This window comes from Lepidochelys olivacea, assembly GCF_965140295.1.
Source record: "Lepidochelys olivacea isolate rLepOli2 genome assembly, chromosome: 10".
In the NCBI taxonomy this organism is placed as follows: domain Eukaryota; kingdom Metazoa; phylum Chordata; order Testudines; family Cheloniidae; genus Lepidochelys; species Lepidochelys olivacea.
This window is the reverse complement of record NC_140420.1, coordinates 76967260-76989897: the sequence shown is the minus strand read 5'-3', so window position 1 is coordinate 76989897 and position 22638 is coordinate 76967260. Positions and strand designations below refer to the sequence as shown.

Below are 22638 nucleotides of genomic sequence, written 5' to 3'. Positions count from 1 at the left end.
CACAGCCCCCAACTGAAATGTTCAGTTTTCAAAAATAGTGAAACAAAACGTGTTTCAGTTTGAAACAACTTTGGGTTTTGAATTTTGAATTTAATTTCTTTAAAAGGTTAGAAAAAAAATCTGATTTTTTTTCAGTGTGATCAGCAAAAAACTTGGTTATTCCACCACTCTAGTCACCAGTCCCTCAAACAGAAATGGCTTTAAAAGAGCAGAGACGTGACATGCTGCTAGCAACCATGCAGCAGTTCATTCTACACTCAGAGAAACATTTGTGGCTTTTTTCCTTTAAATACATATGCTCACTTACTTAAATTCTATCCACATAGAAAGAGAGATACTCAGCCTAAGGGGCATTTGGTTAGTACAGTTAGGTTAAAGTAACCTCTTTGGGGTTTCCTTAGCTCTACATTTTGTGCATACCCTATTTCAGCATTCTGGTCATTGCGACTTAAATAACTTCATCAAATGTCCACATTTTGCCCATCAAAAACATGTCTCGACTGATACTATAAATAGCTTTGATTAGAAATACACACTGAATTCAGAGAACCTGATTCCGATCCCTGGTGTAAATCGGGAGTAACTTCACTTAATTCAATGGAGTCACCTCAATGTAAAACCTGGCCCAAGGCCCAAAATTTGTAAATTAGGTATATGTTGTAAAATGTGTAATATCCTGCATGATTCCGTGTGTTTAGTTGCTTCTCCTAAATGCTTTGGTCAGGAAGATTTCAATTTCACTGGAATTTTGTGAGGAATAGATTAGCCAGGGTGCTGGGAGGCATAACATTTCTTCTCTTCCCGCCTGCACAGTACTCTCAAGCAGCCAGCATGCAGATGGCTGCAAACAATGCCTGAGAAAATAATCCTTCCTCACCCTCCCCCCCCCCCGCAAAAAAAAAAAAAAAAGCAACAAAAAATGTCATGTTCGAAGCAGCTGGGTCAAACAATCTACACTGAACTCTGAGTCTTTTAAACAGCAACTGGAGCCTCCGCACTAACACACACCGAGAACGGAATATGCTCACCCGTGGAGAACATTCAGCGCTTGCTTGGAAATACAAGCACAGACTCCCACTACGTCACTGTACCAAGTGGAAACCTAGGGCCTGCTTCTCCTCTCTTGCATACTAACGGGAGTTGGTGGAGTTACACTGAAGTAAGTGAAAGAGGAATAAGACCCATTGACCTCACCATTATGATTGTCTTATCGCTATTGATTTTTATGACTGTTTATTGTCGGTCTGCTTCCAGTAGCATCCACAATGTGCTAGGTACTTTGGCCCCGATCCTCAAGGGTATTTAGGTGCCTAACTTCCATTGAGAGTTAGGAACCTAAAACCTCTGAAGATCTGGGCCTTTGTGAACATAACCAAAGGCCGAATCCAAAGAGCTTACAATGTAGACAGGCAGAAGAAGAATGGGGGAAGGGCTATAACATACAAGCAATGAAGGTGAGGATTAGATTTTTTTTTTTTCCCTTATGAGATCCATAGGCAATACCCAGTTCCATCTCAAGCTACTCATTAGTCAGCTGTTTTCTTGCAGGCATCACAGTAGACCTGGCTGTGGATCCTATGGATAAGGAGCAGAGCTAATGTTCACTCTGGTGCTGCCCACAAAAGTTCCCCAAGCAGAGTGCTTCTGAGCAATCGTACGAGAGCTACCCAGATACTATGGTGATGGGCGCAATATAAAAAAACCTATCTCAACTTGACTGATAGATGATTTGCAGTATTTGAGCAGTACTGTGTGTCAATAAGGGCTGATTTATATTAAAAAGACAGCCCAGAAAATGCCATTAACCCACATTCTAATTTGAATTAGGACTGCATAAGAGGTTAATGCTTATGAGTTTTATTTCCCCCTGTCATTAATTGACTGTTCACTAGCCTACATTTTTCTTGTTAATAACCCATATGACTAAGCGAGGCGAGAAAACACATCAATGATTTCATTGTGCCTTGCTTTTATCAATCCCAAATCATGGATCAAGTCAGAAGTAGTTGTAATCTAAATGATTTATAGGTTGCAATATTTAGTTCCACTTGCACTGGACAGGCATATAATGTCAAATGCTAGAACAGCTGTCGCCCAAACGTTAGCTCAAGCACCAATGAGCAAAGTGCATATGGAAGTGTAAAACGGCCCCAAGAGCTTTCATGTATGGCCAGTGATGAGCTGCCAAAATCTTAACAACCGGTTCCCTCCTCACCCCACGAGGGGGGTCGTTGCCCACCCCTGCCCCCCGGGACTCCTGCCCCATCCAACCCCCCGCATTCCTTGACGCGCTCCACCCCCCGCCCCTGTCCCCTGATTGCCCCCAGAACCAGGCAGGAGGGTCTCGTGGGCCACCGTAGTGGGTGCCCACCCCGCCCCTAAGAGCCGGAGGGACCTGCCGGGGGGTGAGGTGGGGAGTCCCAGCGGTGCTTACCTGGGGCAGCTCCCAGGAAGCATCCAGCAGGTCCCCCTGGCTCCTAGGGGCGGGGGAGCATAGCTGCAGGGGAGCAGGGGAAGCAGCTGCTCCCCCCACTGATCACATCAAAAGTGGTGCCTTAGGTGCTGTCTCCCTGGGTACTCCAAGGCTGGAGCACCCACAGGGAGAATTTGGTGGGTGCAGAGCCCCCACCGGCAGCTCCCTGCCCCGCACCCAGCCCCAACTCACCTCCGCCTCCTCCCCTAACCGCACCGCCCCGCTCTGCTTCTCCACCCCCTGGCTTCCTGCGAATCAGCTGTTCACATGGGAAGCTGGGGAGGGCTGAGAAGCAGGAGGCGGTTTGGCGCTTAGGCCCAGGGAGGCGGAGGCGAGCTGGGGCGGGGAGCGGTTCCCCTGCGTGCCCCCCAGGTTACCTGCTGCGGTGTGGGCAGCCCTCCTCGCACCCCCCCTCCCCAGCTCTCCTCCGCCTCTCTCTTCATTGTCATTGACGTAATAAAGCCTACATAAGTTTATTACGGGAAGGGACTGATCTAAGAAGGAACTAACCCATGCTAGGTGTCTGGTCTTTTCAGAACAGAGGAACTTATATTTTCTGTGATATTAAGATGAAAGGGGCATAAAACGAAAGACTCGTTTCCAGGTGAGTATTAGGTGTGGGACATCTAATGGGATGTTAGTTAATGAGAAAATTACAAGCACTGATGAGAAAACCAGTTCTTGAGTTCCAGCCATTGGCAAAAGGGGAGAACCTAAGATGGATTTCAGATTTTCTGCCCCTCAGCATTACCAGTGAAATAGCAAACTAACTAACCAGATAGTCAGTCATTTTCTTGTACATTTTGTGTTCCCAGATTAACCAAGATGGCCTAGTGCCTTCCTTCCCTAAGCAAGAAAGTGTAATTCACTTTTGGAACAAATACACTGAAAATCCTCACATTTTAACCATCCTATGGTGCTGAAAACGGTTCCCAGCTCAGGGCAGCAGCTTACATTCACTCCTGAGCTGTCATGGAATAAGAGGAAAGATCCTCTCATGGATCAGTATCTGGTTAAAAGATAGGAAACAAAGAGTAGAAATAAATGGTCAGTTTTCAGAATTGGACAAGTAAATAGTGGTGTCCCCCAGCGGCCTGTACTGGGACCAGTGCTGTTCAACGTAGTCATAAAGGAATAAGGGGTAAACAGCGAGGTGGCAAAATTTGCAGATGATACAAAACTACTCAAGATGATACAAAGAGTTACAAAGAGATCTCACAAAACTGGGTGACTGGGCAACGAAATGGCAGATGAAATTCAATGGTAATAAATGCAAAGTAATACACATTGAAAAACATAATCTGAACTATACATATAAAATGATGGGATCTAAATTAGCTGTTACCACTCAAGAAAGAGATCTTGGCATCATTGGGGATAGTTCTCTGAAAACATCCACTCAATGTGCAGTGGCAGCCAAAAAAGCAAACAGAATGTTGGGAATAGATAAAAGAGAAAACATCGTACTGCTTCTATATAAAGCCACGGTATGCCCACATCTTGAATACTGCGTGCAGATGTCACCCCATCTCAAAAAAGATATCTTGGAATTGGAAAAAGTACAGAAAAGGGCAACAAAATGATTAGGGGTATGGGACAGCTTTCATATGAGGAGAGATTAATAAGACTAGGACTTTTCATCTTGGAAAAGAGACAACTCGGGGGGAGGAGATATGATATAGATCTGTAAAACCATGATTGGTGTGGAGACAGTAAATAAGGCAGTTATTTATTCATAACACAAGAACTAGGGGTCACCAAATGAAATTAATAGGCAGCAGGTTTAAAACAAACAAAAGGAAGTATTTATTTACATAACCCACAGTCAACCTGTGGAACTCTTTGCCAGAGGATGTTGTTAAGGCCAAGACTATAACAGGGTTCAAAACAGAGCTAGATAAGTTCATGGAGGATAGCTCTATCAATGGCTATCAGCCAGGCTGAGCAGGGATGGTGTCCTAAGCCTCTGTTTGCCAGAAGCCAGGAATGGATGACAAGGGATGGATCACTTAATGATCGCCTGTTCTGTTCATTGCCTCTGAAGCACCTGGCACTGGCCACTGTCAGAAGACAGGCTAGGCAGACCTTTGGTCTGACTCAGTATGGTTGTTCTTATGTGCCCATGTCATCTAGGAGGCGCGCCCTAAAAATATAGTGCTTCCAAGGTCTTGGGATTTTTAATAGAGCTCAAGTAAATAATGTCAATAAAAATTATTTTCACCCCAAAAACATGACTCATAATTAACTGGGGGAAAAACACTGCCATAAAACAAATAAGAATAACACAAGAGAGCAGAAACCCATTAAATAATGTTATTAGTATATACTTACTGGTTTTCATACAGTTTCCCCCTTTCAATGCTAATCTACCAGATAAACTGACGATAATTTTTGCTTCAGAATTGGGCCACGAGGAAAACCTCCAAGCATGTGCTGTGTTTGTTATCCCCCACTTATCTGTAGGGTCATGGAGGGTGTTACTGGTTGCCGCTCCCCCTCCCTCCCGGGATGCCACTTGATTTACTGGGGTTACACTGAGTCCATCCTGCTCCACCAGCCTGGATTCCCTCTCCCTGTTTTGTTGAATTAGGCTCTCCGACCTCTTGCAGCACACACACATGGGTAGGATCACACCCAGCTGCAGACACAGACTGAAATCAGCTCTGTGTGAGAGGATTCACCCAACACTCACATGCACACCCCTTTTGCGGAAAAAAACCCAAATAATAGTCTTGTGCTGTATAGAAAGAACTGCACAGTGCAAGCTCATAAAAATTCGCCTTCTCCCTCAGTGTGAAGAGAGATATTTACTTCTTGCCCCCCAGTTAGAAATTATAAGTGATTATAAGGGATAGCAAACAAAACAAAGCAAATTACTGAGCAAATAAAACAAAACATGCAAACTAAACTTAATACACTAAGGAAATTGGCTACAAATAGTAATTTCTCACCCTAACTGTTGTTTCAGGCACATTCTTGAAAGCTGGCGGACACTGGCCTGCAGATTGAAACTTCAAATATTTTATTAAGATAATGTTGAAATAAAAAGAAAATGGTACAGAGTTCAAGCATAGATGTTTCTGGTTATCAGGGAATAAGGTACAGATTATCAAGGGGTGCGAAATTCAGTTTAGGAGCTGGTGGCATAAGGAATACATAATCTGCAATCTCCCCGATTGGGGATAAAAGTTTAACCGGTCAAAGTACAGACATTGAGATATGGGGGTATGTTGTCCATATAATGGCTATGTTCAGGTGTGCAGTATAATGAGCGGATACGATGATGGGGATGGATCTACCCTCATTTGGTGGGATTTAATGTTCAGTGAGTTTATGGTTCCAGTTCATATGGTCCAGTGGAAAAAGCCTCTCAGTCCCTTTCCCATAGTGGATGCATGATGTTGTACCGACTCACACCTCCTGGTACTGTCGGTGGCCGGTGATGTGTTTGATGTAGATGTCCCTGGACCATCGGATGGTGTCCAAGGTGTGAGGCGCCGCGTGAGCAGTGCGTAGTGTCAACCAATCCCACAGGTCCACAGCACATGCTCGTTGCAGGGGTCCCAAGCGCCCAGGGCTCCGACGATTAGGGCATTCATCTGCACCTCGTAGCCCTTCGCACTCAGGGTGTCGGCCAGAGGGGTGTATTTTTCCAGCTTACAAGCCCGGGCTTCTTGGAAGGCCGGGGTCCTCTTCGCAAAGGAGACCGTGATGTCGACGAGGATGATCTTTTTCTGGGCCTCATCGGTGACTACCATGTCAGGTCGCAACTGGCTGTCAGTACCGGGGATGGCACAGTTCACGGCGACCTCCCCCAGGCGCAGTGCGATGGCTTTCTATTACCCACCGGCTAGACACCCTTCCAGCCTGGGCTCAACTCTTCTCTCCCTGGTTCAGTTCTTGTTTCCAGGTGATTCCCAGTGTCTCTTTGGGTGGGGAGGCAGAGGAGAACCACGACGATGTCACTCCCCTGCCTTATATAGCTTTTGTGTATGGCAGGGAACACTTTGTCTTCCAGGGGAAAAACACTGGCATGCCAAGGTGGGGTCCAGTACCAAGTGACTCAGTCACATGTCTTTGCAGAGTTCTAGCAGCCATTACTTGCAGGCTGTTTGGAGTGTCCACAGGAAGAATAAGCTCTTTCACAGTCCATTGTCTCTGCTGATGGGCTTTTTTCCTGTTGTACGTGAAGGGCTAGTTGTGGGTGTTACCCAAAGTGGCACATTTGAAATACAGATACGTGGTCAATATTCCTAGCTTCAGATACAGAAATGATACAAGCATACAAATTGGATAATCACATTCAGTAAATCATAACCTTTCCAATGATATCTTCCATGAGCCATCTTGCATAAAGTACATCTTAGTCATGCCATATTCATATCATAACCATATTTCTATGAAGAATATGGGGTGTAATGTCACAGAAAGGGAAAGGGTCCTTTTGTTTTTCCTTTGTACGGTGCCTTTCATGTTTATAAATCATTTGCAATGTAGATGATGGTAAGTGACAGCATAAATATGAGCGAGTTTGATGTGGAGCTGCACATCAACAAAGAGCAGATGGCATGCAAGCACTACATAAGCCTGTTGGCAGACGTTTGAGAGAAGCTACCCGAGCACTTCTGCTTATGAGCTGTGTGGTGCAACTGCAGAGTGCTTGGCATTTGCAAAGGTGAGTTTTAAAGGGCTGACAGGTATCGGAGGTACTTTAATAAAGGGTATGGTATTTCAGTGTAAAATATGATAGTCTGGAGAACCTCTAGGTGGCGCCAAGGCAGTGCTCAATGAGTCCCTATTATCTCCCTACAGGAAATAATGGCCTAATTTTATTGAGAGCCAGGCTTCATATAAATGTATTCTGCTGCTCGAATTTTAGATTAAGATAAAAGGAACATTGTGAAGCTCCTTAGGTCAAAAATGCTGCATATTATAAAGTTGTAAATTCTCACAGGGAACATGATCTTCGTGACAATCTAGATTTATGACAGATTAATGGCTGTGAAGGAGCATTAATAAAAGGCCCTTTTGAAGTGGAATCATTTAACAGGAACACAAATGCAGTATGTGTCCTGGTCTCTGGGGAGGCTGCCCCTTCTGTGACAGCCCACTGAGTGCACCCTTTCAGGTGACAGCCCTATGTTTCTCTTTGGAGTGGGATCTAGCCACTCTCCAGCTGGATCTCTGGGTTACACCCCCCTTGTTGCCAGTACGTACTATATCCAGTGGGCTTGCTTGGCACCTGCTAGAGATTCTCTTACAGCGTCTATGACTATAATAGTTTGCAGTGACACAGAAGCAGCTTCTTCAAAACAAAGTATGATTCATTGGCCAAAAGGTGCACAGCACTCAGAGAAATGGATTTAAAACAACACAGACCCATACGCACCCTGTCTTAGCTATGCTTGGCATTCCTCTCAACCCCCTAGGTAGCCATGTCGCAGTCTTGGTGTCCCCATTCTCTTGAAACACTATTTCACTAGGAGGGTGGTGAAGCACTGGAATGAGTTACCTGGCGAGATGGTGGAATCTCCATCCTTAGAGGTTTTTAAGGCCTGCTTGACAAAGCCTTGGCTGGGGTGATTGAGTTGGTGTTGGTCCTGCTTTGAGCAGAGGGTTGGACTAGATGACCACCTGAGGTCTCTTCCAACCCTCATACTCTATGATTCTAAGTTACACCCTGCTTGCTGCAGACCCTGACTCACAGTCAGTATGTCAGCCTGAAGCAACTGACAACTTCCTCCTCCCTTTCTACAGGCTAGTATATCTATACGGTTATAGTATCTTCTTTGATCTTAGGTTCAGCCTGGAAAGAGTACACTTTGCCAGCCTGGAGGAAGGCAAGCAGAGACATTCCCCAATTAATAGTTCCCCCTTTGTTCTCTACGGAGCCTTCTGATTCCTATGACAGTACCTTATCTTTGCCATTGTTTTGTCTTTCCTGCTTGGTTTTGTCTAACAACCTTTTGATCTCACCCCATGCAAGTAACCCATTATACACAAACACATAATGTTCACAAGAAATAACGACCTCGTCCTGTTCTTGACAGCATGTACTTCAAAGTCCTGTGGATAAGAACATACAGTGCATGCTAAAGACAGGAGCGTGGCCATTGTGGCACAGGCTAGCCACCTCAGGAGGTAGAGTGGACTTGGACTCATGAAGCGAGCCTCTGCCACCACCCATGCTGCAACATCCACACTGCTATTTTTAGCATGCTAGCTTGAGGAGAGCTAGCACAAGTCTGTCTGTCCATGCTGGAAGGCTCAGTGTAGGCAAACTACTGAGAAAGATTTTTCATGTTGTCCATCCCTCACGAACTGGCGCAGGCATGTTCCCAACTGCATCTTTTTAAATGCGTTTTCTTAAAAAGCCCAAGCTGCTTTGATGTCCCACGCAGGCAGAAAAGTGCATCGGCAGTTGAAGGGTGACATGTAAAAGAAAAGAAAAATTGAGTAGGGCCTTTCTTCACTTCCTTCTACTGGATAAAGAAGGCCGGAAGAATTCTAGTATATTTATTTTAGATGTTCTGTTTTACATTAGAAATGCAGGGCCTGTCTCTCCTGGAAGGCTGTTGGGACAACTGGAAAACTAGTAGGTTCATATCAGAGACACCAAAGAACATGTTGAACTAAGGGTTTGTCTATAGACTCAGGGCCGGTGTAACCACTAGGCGAACTAGGCAGCCGCCTAGGGCGCCAAGATTTAGGGGCACCAAAAAGCAGTGCCCCCCAATTGTTTTACATTATTGCTTAGGGGCAGGTACCCGTCAGTCTCCAGTGCTCGGGCCGTGCCAGGGCCAGCAGCTTCTTCACCTAGGAGTCTCCCCCTCTTGCCCGCGGAGGAGAGGCAAGAGGCCGGGCTCGGCGGGGGCCCCGCACCTGGCGGCCGAGAGCAGCAGGAACCGGGCGCCGCTCGGGGGGAGCCAGGTTGCCTGAGCCCAGGGCAGCAGCAGCCTCTGCAGCAGTAGGGGCAGGCGGGGAGCACAGGTGCCCTGGGCTCGGGCCGCCTGGCTCCCCCTGAGTGGCGCCAGGTTCCTGCTGCTGTCAGCCGGCCGGTGCGGGGCCGCAGCTGAGCCCGGCCCCTTGCGTGTCCTCTGCGGCAGCGCCACCCGCCAGCATCCTCCTGGGCGGCCGTGGCAGCAGCGGCCAGGGAGCCTGAGAGGATGAGTGGCCCACCGGGTAAGCGGAGGAGACTCCTAGGTGAAGATGCTGCTGGCCCTGGCGCGGCCCGAGCCCTGGAGACTGACAGGTACCTGCCCCTGCCCCATAGCGGCACCACGTGCCCCCCAGCCCAGTGAGTGTGACCTGCCCCACCAGCCTCCATGCCCTGCCCCATACTGTCAGCCACCCCAAGCTCACTGTGAGAAAGGGCACCCTGATCTTCACAAACAGCTGTCACCGCAGGCCTGACAAACTCACTGCACCCCACATGTGTCTTACAGGGCACTTACCCAGGAAGAGGAACGTGGAAGGGATCTAAACAAGGCTGGTAACTTGTCAAGAGTGAGTCTTTGTGAGATGTGTGCATGGGTAATATTGAAGGAATATTGTATTTACCTTAAAAGTCTGTTTTACAGACTTGGAGTAGAAATTAGTCACCAGGGGATAATGGCCCTTTGGGGCAAGGGGGATTTGTCACCCTGCCTAACCTGGCTGGTGATGCAGCGCAAGGCTCAATTATTTAGCTTTGCACAATAGTAAGACTCTGAATGGGACACCATCAGAGGCAATGACAAACAACTGAAATGCCTTAAAGGTAAAAAAGAAACATTACAACAGCCATCACCCGTTGTGACAGGCTGTTTATAATAATAAGTTTACTAGTTTTCGGAGATTGTCGTGGGGGGTGGGGAGGGGGGGGGCTGCAAGGTGGAAGTTTCGCCTAGGGCACAAAATATCCTTACACTGGCCCTGGATTGACTCAATTACTTGATTGCCAATTGCCTTGAGTTAGCTCACATGTTTGAACATGCCAGTCTGGCCACTCCACAAATATTTGTTCCAGGTCACAAACGTGGGGTTCACCCAGTAAAATGGATGCTGTAGAACAATTGTCTGTGGCGTGTCCCGAGCAGTACGCCCAAATGCATAAGCTAGCTTGAGTTATTGGTAACATGTCAACTCCAGTTCAACCGTCTTGTGTAGATGGACCCTGCGAGGGGAAGTGATTTTAATTCTGGTTGTTTAAAGCTTTTTGGTTTGATTTTGTTCACAGTGGTTCAGCTCCAACACTTGGGAGAAAAACTGCTTTACTTAGGGATTCAGCACCCTGATCCTTTCACTGGAGACTGAAAACACTCCCTTATCCACATTTCTGAGTCATCCATGAAGACCTTCTGCAAAAGCAGGGACTAAACCTTTCTACTATTTCAAAGTTTATTAAAAAATTTCAGAAAAATAACCTTAAAGAAAAACAACCCAAACCTTCTGGGCTTTTGCTCTATGTCACAAAAGTCCAGTACTTTTCCTTTTCCTCTGCAAGTCCCCTTTGAAGTTCTTTTTCCAGGTCTGAGCATGTTACCCTGAGTAACCCTCGTTTGTTTGATGCAGCATGAGTATTACTCTTAACTTTTGAATTTAAATAGTCAGAGAGAGATTACAAATAGCTTGGGGAAGGCATTTTGCTGTGTCTTGTGTAATCACTATTCCTATGAGGTCCTCTCCAGCACACCAGAGCCACAGCATTCTGGTTCAGAAAAGCATCAACAAGTCACATAAGCTGGCTGAGCCCCATAGTTACAGGCTCATGAGCCAAGTGGGCCCAGAACACAAGGCAGAGAAAGGAAATCATAGTACCTGCTCTGAGCTGGCAAGCTGCCTGGGGGGACCTGGAGCATGATAATGATTTCCCTGGGACTTGCACACCAATAGCACTGCTTGGCCTGTCTCCCACCTCCCTCCCAACATCTTTCATGGATTCCAAGGCCAGAAGAGACCATTGTGATCGTCTAGCCTAACCTCCTGTATAGCACAGGCCAGAGAACGTCCCTGAAATAATTCCTAGAACAGATCTTTTAGAAAAACATCCAATCTTGATTTAAAAATGGTCAGCAATGGAGAATCCACCATGATCCTTGGTAAGTTGTTCCAATGGTGAATTACTCTCAGCATTAAACATTTACAACTTATTTCCAGTTTGAATTTGTCTAGCTTCAACTTCCAGCCGTATCTTTCTCTTCTAGATTGAAAAGCTCATTATTAAATATTTGTTCCCCATCTAGATACTTATTGATTATAATCAGGTCACACCGTAACCTTCTATTCGTTAAACTAAACAGATTGAATTCCATGAGTCGCTTATTAACATGCATGTTTTCTAAACCTTCACTCATTCTCATGGCTCTTCTCTAACCCCTCATCAGTTTATCAATGTTTTCTTGAATTGTGGGCACCAGAACTGGACACTCTATTCCAGCAGTGGTTGCACCCATTCCCAAATATCGAGGTCTCTTGCAGAATGTTCTTTCAGTTCTTCTGAGTATTGAATCTTCAATAAGGATCAGATGTCTTCCTCGGATGGTTGGAGAACTCTTTGTGGGTAAGCCTGATTTTCATAGGTTGCACTGAGCTGCTATCCACATCTGTGCCCTGTATATATCTCTATTCTCTTGGGCCTGCTGGATCTTGAGGTATCTTCCAATGTTTCCACATTGAGAACCTGGTATTGATTTGAAACTTCTAGCTGTGTGGATTCCTCCCAGTGCTCTTCTCTCTGTGGCCGCAGCCTGCCTATCCTCATCTGTCTCCAGCCATGCAGAATGCTGCTGTGACCTCTAGCCTGTGGGGGTTAACAACTGCCAGGCTTCCTCTCTCTTCAATTCCTTGGTGGCCAGCTCCATTCTTCCCTGAAACTGAGATATTGGTGTTTCCCAAACTTGGCTCTCTAGGAATTCCTCAACTTCTCTGATTCTTAGTAGTGAATCTTCTCTTCGAGCAGAGCCACCAACGTGTAGTTCATGCACATAAAATCCTTTCTCGCTTCAGGCAGGAAAGAGAACATGACATAAAATCCACTTCAGGTCACCATCACTGTTCCATCACTGGTCATCTTGATATCACACATAGCACTGAACCTGGAAGAAAAGCCTCTACATTCCCTCCAAAACTCCAGCTTGCTGCCTCCGTTTGTAGCTCTCCTTCTGGCTCCATGCAGTGTACAGAAGATATTAAACCTATGACAGCCTCCATCCATGGCTCTAATGAGAGGGTGAGTGATGGGGCAGCAATGATTGTTAATAAATTATAATAAAACACACACCAACAATTGTCTGGAGCCTGGGGATGGCTTCTTCCACCCCAATATGTGATGAGAATCTCCCACTCTTTTGTCTCTACATTGATGCTGCAGGGATCTCCGTCTCTTCTCCTCTTCAACCAATCATGTTGGAGAGGGGCCTAATTCATCCTAGCTGATATCTGTTATGATGCTTTTTACCCAAGTGGAGGTGTTTGTAGCTCAGATCCTCAAAGCTATTTAACTCCCATTGCAGTCACTAGGAATTAGGTTCCCTAAATAGTTTGAGGATCTGGGCCTGGGTGCTCATTGCTCAGCCCTTTTACATTTCATCACTAGCTCATTAGCTAGGGAAGAACCATCCTTCCCTGTCTTACCCCGCTGGAGCATCAGGGGTTGCATCATTATCCATGACGTGATTCCCAAGCATTTGGCTTTCAAAAAGAGCAGGGGGCAGAACTAGCAGGGCATGTGCTGTTAAAACCAGCTTTTTGAGGTTACTTCTGTCTATCTCCCTTAGGTTTTTCTACAGCAGCCGTCACTGAGCTGAGTTAGCTCTAAGCAAGAGCTTCCCTCTCGGAAAAGAATGCAGCCTCTGTGCTTGTGGAATCCAGGCCCCTAGCAGAGCTGTTATGTGCATCATTGGCTGAGCAAGTGCACAGCTGAAAGGAATTAACTGTTTCTAGGAGGCCTGTGATGCAACCTAGACTCATTTCAGGGCAAAGCGGGTACACACAGATTACTCATGCTTTTGGAGAAACCCACAGGCCTCACACAAGGGCGTCTTGGCACTGAGCTGCGTGTGTAAATGCGGGACATGCCTGTACATTGCAACTGACTCCGGGGCCCTATTTCTAGTCTATCCCCACCCCAAAAGGGGGTGCCTTGCATGTGGAGCGTGTTAAGGATTTGTACTGAGCTTGTTTTTGAAACATAAGCCATGGGTTCAGGGTGCGCCAAAGGAAACATACCAGTGCAGAACACACCTCATCAGCTCCCCCAACCGCAGGCACTAGCCTGGCTGCAGCTGGAGCCAGTTAAGAGCCGCGAGTGGGAGAGAGAAGGGGAGTTGGCACTGCGGGAACAAGAATTTGGCCTTGGCGAGCTGCAGCTGCTCAGCCCACACCTCCTGTGGCCGTACCTATTAATTCTAGTTTAGGAGCAGCTGGAGGAGGGACAGGAAGGAAGCACATTCAACAGCCCTGACTCCAGCATCCAACGCGAATACTGAAATAACGCAAAAGAAAGGGCGGGGGGGGGGGGGGGTTGGGCATTGCACACCACTTGTTACAAAAAGGCCGTGCTGCAAGTCAGGAGGGCAAATCAGCGTCTGAGCGGGATGGCAAATGGAGGGCGAGTATGCAGTTGTAAAGGGATTAGTGTTAGACTGCACTTGTTCAGCACTGCTCTTCACCGTGTACGTAGCTATGTAACTTTTATTACTATATCTGTTCTTCCCCTTTAAATGTCTCTTTATAGGACTCCGCTATCAGCTGAGACTCTCAGCCATTTTGTGTTCATTTCAGATTCAGTACAGACCATTACAGATAACATACACACTGGCCCTGCTCCCTCCTGGGCCCTCTATTTTTGTTCTTTCTTTTTCCGTTGTCTCTTAATGTCACATAAATGACTGAAAAGATCTGTTAGATTGCACATCCACAAAGAGCAAAATCACAAGTTATTTTGAGATGGAAGCAAATTCCAGAATCAATGACACCAAGTGCCCGAAACAGAGACTTAGGAGCTGTCAACGTGAGCAGTCTAGCTGATCTCACCTACTGGACAACATAAGAAAGGCCATAGTGGGTCAGACCAGTAGTCCATCTAGCCCAGTATCCTGTCGTGTGACAGCATCAAAGCTTCAGCGGGAATATACAGAACAGAGCTATTTCACATGGTCCATCACCTGTCATCCAGTGCCAGTTTGTGGCAGTTGAAGGTTTAGGGACACTTGGAATATGGGGTTCAACACCTTGAATTGCATCCAGAAACCAGTGTAATCTATAATGCACTAGTGTCTTCACTGTTCCGTAATGTGCATCTGCACTATGCTTGGCCTAGCGCTTCCAAAGGTCCTTGAATGTAGCCCCAGGTAAAGTGCTGGAGATGCCAAATCCTGGCGGATGAGGGGGACCTCTGAGCCCATCCCTGAGCCTTTGTCAAAGCCTCCAACTGACATCAAATCATGGTTTTGCCTCAGAAGAACATTATGCTCTGACAATTAGAATTGAGAGGCGGGAAGAGGGTTAGGAATGAGAGCTAGGGTTGCCAACTTGGTAATATTTAAAAACAGGACACTACAGCAGGCGGGCCGAAGCCTCTCCTGCCCCACCTCTTCCCTGCCCATTTCCCCCCGAAACCCTGTCACTTGCTGCTTTTCCCCTCCCATTCCCCCCCACCTGGAAGCTGCAGCCACCTAACCCAGGCAGGGTAGGGGCTGGCGAGGATGATGACGCGGGGCCTCCCCTGCAGTAGCTGGACACTGGGTGTCCGGTCAGTAGATCTGACCAGATGCTGTCGGGGGGGGTGGGGGGGGGGGCCTTTTCAACTGGACTTTCCAGTTCAAAACTGGGCCCCGGCCACCCTAACGAGCGTTCCAGCTCTGGGAAGACGAGCGCGCTAGGGACGCAGCAGGACCCTCGGCCTCAGCACGCCTGGGCTCGAGTCACCGCTCTGGGATGGCGCCTGGGCGAGCACGGGGGGCCCGGACGGCAGGGCCCGTGGGGGCCCTTACGGAGGCTGTGTGACCATGGGTAACTCGCTTCTGCCACTCGCCCCTGGGCTGGGCGTGGCACATACCCCTGGCAGGGCAGCTCGGTGTGTTTCGCTCCGAGGGCTGGTTTCTCCAGTCGCCAAGTCTGGCCCGTGGTGGTGGGGCCTAAATCCGCCCCCCCCAAGCCCCCAGGATGGGGGCTGGCCCCAGGCTACTAGCCCCTGCCCCACCAGTGCCCTGGGCTGAGCTCGGCTGGGGGGCAGCTGCCCGCAGGTGGGGGGGGGGGGGCAGTGCCAGACCAAGCCCTGGACACAGGGACCCTGGGAAGCCCATTGTCCCTCCCTGGGCCTCTCGGGAGGGGTGGGGGAGGCAAAGGGACGCTGGCCCTTTAACTCTGCCCCGCCCGCCCCAGCCACGGCCCCGCGCTGACCGCTCAACCTAACCCGCCCTCCCCAGCGGCCCCGCCCATCCGCGCTGCCGATTGGTCTCTGTGTGCCCTTGTCCCCTGCCTTGGGCGGAACCAGCCAATCAGTGCGGGTGGCGGGGCAGACAGTGAGGGTGGATGTGGCGGCTGAGGGCCGGAGAGCGGAGGAGCCGAGGGTTAGTGAGGTCTGTGCTGGGGGAGCCCGGTCCCCGCTCGGGTACGGGGCCGGGCTCGCGGGGTTCCCCCTCCCTGGAGCCGGGCTCGCGGGGACTCCCCCCCGACACCCCCGCCCGGGCTGGGCTCGCGGGGACTCCCCCCCCCATCCCTGGAGCCGGGCTCGCGGGGACTCCCCCCCGACACCCCCGCCCGGGCTGGGCTCGCGGGGACTCCCTCCCCCATCCCTGGAGCCGGGCTCGAGGGGACTCCCCCCCGACACCCCCGCCCCCGGGCTGGGCTCGCGGGGTCCCCCCCCATCCCTGGAGCCGGGCTCGCGGGGACCCCCCCCCTTCCCCCCGCCCCCGGGCTGGGCTCGCGGGGTCCCCCCCCCATCCCTGGAGCCGGGCTCGCGGGGACTTCCCCCCCTTCCCCCCGCCCCCGGGCTGGGCTCGCGGGGTTCCCCCCCCTCCCTGGAGCCGGGCTCGCGGGGACTCCACGCCCGGGGGCGGCTGGGCTCGCGGTGACTCTCCCCCGTGTCCCGTCCCCCCCCGGCTGGAGGCAGCGCCAGCGCTCGGCCTAAGCAGACTTGTCAATGGCTTAAGGCTCCAGCAGCTGGGGGGGAGGGGGCACTTGCTCTTTTTACTATGTGGGGGCCGCCCACAACTGCCTCGGGCAGTGGGTGCCCGCTTGCTGACAAGGCACGCCTCGAAATCACTGCCTGGGCAGTGGGCCCTGGCCCCACTCGGCCTCTGCTGTGCACCCCATTAACCAGTCCCTTTGAATCCTCTCCAGGGCCATCCCCAGCTGCAGCCTTCAGTTTGGTAGCTTCTTCTGCTGGTTCCTGGAAGATGACTTCCCTCTTAAGTGGCTAGCAGCAGTCAGCTCAAGAGACTGGGCTGAAGTCCACTGCAGTCACACCTTGTGCTCTCAGTTGCTCCCACACAGCCCTGCTGGAACCAATGTAGGAGTCACAGCCTGCTTTGTCTGTATTAAATGCCAGACGGGAAATCACGGCTTTAATGCCCTGGAAATAAACAAACTCAGCAGGATTGGGGCCCCTGTTCTTACCACAAGGGCTCAAGTTCCAATGCTTCATGCAGGCAGAGGCTGAGACATAACAGCAATCTCAGACAGTTGTGGATCACGCTAAACATACACATACCATTTTTTGAGAGGGCAGGGACAAATTCTTACACTGTGGGGAGAAATGATACACAAAACTCATTGTGGCTGAAAGAACAAACAAAAAAGTAAACTTACATCCTACATACAGCATAGAAAACCAACACTCAGAATTCTGTGACTAAGAGCAGCAACCAAGGACTTACAAAATGACCATGCAAAAAGGTGCATTGGGCTGTATTCTAACATCAGGGCAGTAGCAAACCAGCCTTAGGTTCTGGAATACCAAAGTTTTATCATAACCAAAGACACCCAGCTCCTGGGATGGATCCACAAGGTCAGCATGATCTTTCTTTCAGCTCTGACTTATTTGCAATAGTGCTAAACTAGAATTTCTGGAATGAACCCCCATTAAAATGAGCACGGTAGCATCATGCAAAGTTTTTTCTGCCAATGAAGAAACATTCTAGGCTTCCCAGGGTGCAACAGTGACTGCCTCCCTTGCTGAAGTGGATACAAATGCCACTGTCAGTGCAATTGTTGAAAAGTGAGGCACATTGCAGAGCATTCTGGTGATTAGACCAGTGCATCAGACATGTACTGGCTTACTTGTGTGTGCATATTGTCAGGGTGTTGTGCTTTTGGTCTGTTGTCACTGTTCTGCATTGTGGTGAATAAACGTGTTGTTTTATGATCAGTACAGCTAAAATGTCTGTTTTCTTTTACAGGCTCTAGTATAAAACATGAGGCTCTATGAGCGACTAACCAGATCTTTCCAGGCTCCCGTCACTGTCCACAATTATCCAAGCAGCCACGTTTATTTGTTTAGAAATGGCCGATCAGATCCGGATGAGTCATCAGAGGAGGAATCTGACTTCATGGAATTACGTCCAAGGGGCAAGGAGCAGCAGAGAAGCAATTCTTCCCCAGAGAGAGCTGGGGATGTGGTGCTACTGGAACGAGAGCTCACCGAGGGCGATAACATTAACAAGCTAGCCCTGCAGTATGGTTGTAAAGTAAGAGCTGCAGCTAGATGATGCAGCTGCTTTAGTTTCTTCCCTTCGTCTTATTTTCATGTGTGTTCATTTTGTAAGCACTTGTGTTTAGGGATATGTTATGTGTAGCTTAGTTTCTGTGCATACAGAAAGAAGCTCCACTTCTCTGACACAGAAAGGCGACTGCTTCTGTGTGTGTCCTGTATTTATTGATACCCAGGTATAAACCAAGGTGATGCAGGGTGCAGTGAGTCTTGTAATTAATAACACAAGGAAAATGTATTCACCCCCACAGCCAGCATGACCTGGATTCCTGTATAATTTGGATGACTAAGTGTGTTACAGCTCTCAGGTAACTCACAATTATTATTAATTTGTTGAGGAAGGACAACATCTGAACTGAAAAAGGGAAACGAGCGCTGATCGTAAGGAGCTTACACTCGGTTAAGCAAACAGAACAATATACTGTGATTACAGAGGGATCTCATAAAGCTGGGTGACTGGGCAACAAAATGGCAGATGAAATTCAGTGTTGATAAGTGCAAAGTAATGGACATTAGAAAAAAATATTGGAACTATACATATATACTGAAAGGTTCCAAATTAGCAGTTACCACCAAGAAAGAGATCTTTGAGTCACTGTGGCTAGTTCTTTAAAAACTTCTGCTTAATGTGCAGCAGTGATCAAAAAGGCTAACAGAATGTTAGGAAGTCTTAGGAAAGGGATGAAAATAAGGCAGAAAATATCATAATGACATTGTATAAATCCATGCTGCAGCCACACCTTGAATACTGGTCCTCAAAAGCCCCATTTCAAAAAGGATATAGTGGAACTGGAAAAGTATCAGAGGACAACAAAGATGTTCAAGGGTATAGAACGGCTTCTATACAGGGAGAGCCTAAAAGATTAGGGCTGTTTACCTTGGAAAAGAGACTACTCAGAGGGATCTGATAGTCTCTAAAATCATGAATGGTGTGGAGAAAGTGAATAGAGAAGTGTGTATCCTGCATTCTCATCTCCTTTTCCTCCTTCCCTGCTGAGGCCAGCTGCCACCTTACCTATGCTGATTGCTGGCTTGTGGCTCCAGTGCTGGCTGTCAGCCAACTGGCAAAGAAAAAGTCTTCAAGTGGCCATTGAGCATCCACTGCACTGACAAAGGGACTCCTGCTGCAGCTGTTGTGAAGCTGCTGGAGGGCTCCCTGAATTGTATTTACATATTGTTGTTTAAAAATTAGTCTGTACCTTGATCAGACAATGAAGATGCAGCTGATGGTGCATATTGGCTCATTCAAAAAGAAAAATGTTGTTTTTAAAGAGAAATTTACTGAGTTCTTAGATTGATTTTCAGTGCCAAATGCACAGACAGGTGTTAGTGCAGTAATGTGCCCAAATGCTAAGAAAATAAAACCTGGGAAGTACTGTCCCAAGTGCAGTAATTTCTGCTGCTGGGGTTATTGCAGTTGGTTAATTTGTTACAGTGGCCTTCTGGCCTGTCCTGCCCTTTCTCTGCTCCCCCCACTTGTTATCTTGAGGCACCTTTGTAAGCCTCCCCTAACTCAGGTTTGATGGTGTTCCTGGAAACTTGACACTAATGCTTTCTCAGGCAGAGCATTCACCTTTTGCGAGTCACCTTTTCTTGCTGCCTAAGGCCCAAGTCTCAGGCTTGTGCATTGAAAAGCTGAACATCACATTAGGCTACACTTGTGCTTTACTTTGTTGCCTTTTCATCTCTCACATGATGTCCCGAGGAGTCCAAGGTTCCACAGTGTGAATACTGCCTCCTACAATGACACCCAGTAACTCAACCGCAGTGTTTTGTTTCCCAGGCTGTAACCAGGGCTGAATTCTATTCAGGGCCGATTTTGGATCCTTCTTATAACTTTGGTAGTATTGATGGGCAATGTTTACTGTTTAGGCAACTACAGGGTTTGGGGGGTATTTACACAAGATATTTGTAAATCTCAGGTGCCTAACTCCCAGAATCAGGCCCTACTAAGTCTTTTTGTGAATCTAGCCCTAGGAGCCAAAATCCCCTTGACAGTCAAAGCGCAGACATCATTTTTTGAAGATGAGATGTAGGCTCCTGAATCAGTTAAACATCGCAGCACTGAGAACAGCAATACTTAAATACTTGTAAACGTCGGGGCCTGTTGTTCCAAAGATTTCCCCAGCTGAGTTAAGACAGGAACAGCAGAAAACCTAGGGATGGAAATGACAAAGCTGAAGACAAAATACAACTGATGGTCCATTAGAGGCACTACTGAACGTGTCCTGAAGATTACAACTTTCAATATGTGAAGGACTGTAACTTATAAGATTCATTGGGGTCTTAAGCTTGTTAGGAAATCTCTGACTGCCAGAGTCAGGGCTACAAGAACAGTGTGAGCCAGACTCCCCATAGTAGGTTTCAGTCAGTGTTTGTTTTCACAGTTGAATTTTCCTGGTTTGTTCTTGAGTCAATATTGGTAAAGGATTGTGATGCCTTAGGTTAATGTGTTTCTCCTTTCTGAATTCCATAGGTTGCAGATATCAAACGTGTCAACAACTTCATCTGTGAGCAGGACTTGTATGCTCTGAAGTCTATCAAGATTCCAGTCAAGGCTCATGGGGTGTTAACAGAGACCAGCAAAGAATTAAAACCTCCTCAGAATGCACCTTCCCAGGCTGGAATGACGCTGATTGAACTACCAGAACCTGATGATGGAGCCACCGGTAGCAACTATTCTGAAAGCAGATACCTGACTGACTACTTTAAGGGGGTTGACCAGACCATTGAGGATGTAGTGCAATCAAAAGTCCATTTAAATGCAGATTATTGCATAGAAGCACCAAACTGCCCACCATCCAGTTCAGTGGGGCAAAAGGAGCCCAATAATGGTGCAGACTGTGGAATCCAGTGGTGGAATGCAGTTTTTATTATGCTCCTGATAGGAATAGTCTTGCCGGTATTTTATATTGTCTATTTTAAAACACAACAGACTGGGGCGGCAGCCCATACCTCAAACAATACCTTTGCCTCAAATAGCTCAGCTCATGAATTGGGGGGAACAATGTCACAGCACCTACCAGTTGTGGAAACCCACACATGGAAGATACAGCCCAGTACTGCCTCACCTCCCAACACTGATGCCCATAAACCAGTAACTCTGACTGTACTGGATTCAGGGGGCTAATTTTTTTTTTTTTTTTTAAGTGAGCTAATGATCTTGACTGAACCATAGGGTAACATGTTTTCTCTGAATGAATAAAGATGTTTTGTAGCTTACAAGTGCAACAGACATTTGGCACTGCGTTTAGGTGCCTCTCAAGAGTGGCCTTGACTAAAAATCTGAACTAGGCAGACACATCAATGTGTGTGCTCTTAAATATTGTGTGGGTTATTGATTGGAATGATGCAGTCTTATAGCTGAGGAGAAGACACATTTTGTATAGACTGAGCAATTCCCCCCCCAACAACTTAAAACAACGTTTTTCATTCTCTGGCAGAACTGAGTGAGCCTTGCATACTTAACCCTACATCTGACTTTATAGCTTGATAGACTAGCTATAGTACATGGCACTGTTAAAACTAACCAGGACACTTGATACCTCCATTTCACTTTACTTTTATCAATGACGGTATTGAGCTAGAATGACCGAGGGTCTTAGCCTGCTGTGAGCACCATAGAGGCAAGGGTCAGCCTTTGCATGGAGGCCCTGTGACTTCATTAGGGCTCCATGGAGGTACCTAGTCAGGCCAGAGCTCTCTGCAGGAACTGGGCCTTAGGTCGGTTATTCCTCAGTAACAGTCTTTGCTCAATAGTGATAGCAAAAGTTCTGTTCAGCCCCACAGTCCAACCTGCCAGCAACCTTCAGTGGCCGACTCGGCCTAAAGGCATCTTGAGCATAGTGTTGCTGGGCTGGCAGCTGTGGTACCCGTCATGGACTAGCCGGCAGTCGCTTTGTCTATACAGCGAGCTGTTTCAAGCACTACGTTTCAGGTTAAACAGGTTTCAGAGTTCAGAGTAGCAGCCGTGTTAGTCTGTATCCGCAAAAAGAAAAGGAGGACTTGTGGCACCTTAGAGACTAACCAGTTTATTTGAGCATAAGCTTTCGTGAGCTACAGCTCACTTCATTGGATGCATAGTGTGGAAAGTGTAGAAGATCTTTTTATACACACAAAGCATGAAACAATACCTTCTCCCATCCCACTCTCCTGCTGGTAATAGCTTATCTAAAGTGACCACTCTCCTTACAATGTGTATGATAATCAAGGTGAGCCATTTCCAGCACAAATCCAGGGTTTAACAAGAACGGCAGGGGTGGGTAGGAAAAAAAAGGGGAAATAGGTTACCTTGCATAATGACTTAGCCACTCCCAGTCTCTATTCAAGCCTAAGTTAATTGTATCCAATTTGCAAATGAATTCCAATTCAACAGTCTCTCGCTGGAGTCTGGATTTGAAGTTTTTTTGTTGTAATATCGCAACTTTCATGTCTGTAATTGCGTGACCAAAGAGATTGAAGTGTTCTCCGA

General features: G+C 47.7%; 1 protein-coding gene across 4 annotated transcripts; it reads left to right on the top strand.

Annotated features, from left to right (window-relative positions):
* The first annotated feature begins 15964 nt into the window (after positions 1-15964).
* On the top strand, positions 15965-22638 carry LYSMD4 (LysM domain containing 4). 4 transcript variants are annotated; one of them, XM_084642514.1, is made up of 3 exons: positions 15965-16026; positions 17857-18144; positions 20644-22638. In XM_084642514.1, exons 2-3 carry the CDS (start codon positions 17872-17874, stop codon positions 21295-21297), a joined length of 927 nt encoding a protein of 308 aa, XP_084498640.1. In that variant the 5' UTR covers positions 15965-16026; positions 17857-17871; the 3' UTR covers positions 21298-22638. The 4 variants fall into 4 exon arrangements, with proteins under 4 accessions (XP_084498640.1, XP_084498638.1, XP_084498641.1 ...); XM_084642512.1 differs by having other exon boundaries at positions 15969-16035; XM_084642515.1 differs by lacking the exon at positions 15965-16026 and adding an exon at positions 16040-16067.

Bases quoted from the DNA above. Each gene is read 5' to 3' on its own strand.
- LYSMD4 (XM_084642514.1), top strand. From the start codon at position 17,872: ATGAGGCTCTATGAGCGACTAACCAGATCTTTCCAGGCTCCCGTCACT. The intron at 18,145-20,643 runs GTAAGAGCTGCA...TGAATTCCATAG, and splicing joins CCCTGCAGTATGGTTGTAAA to GTTGCAGATATCAAACGTGT.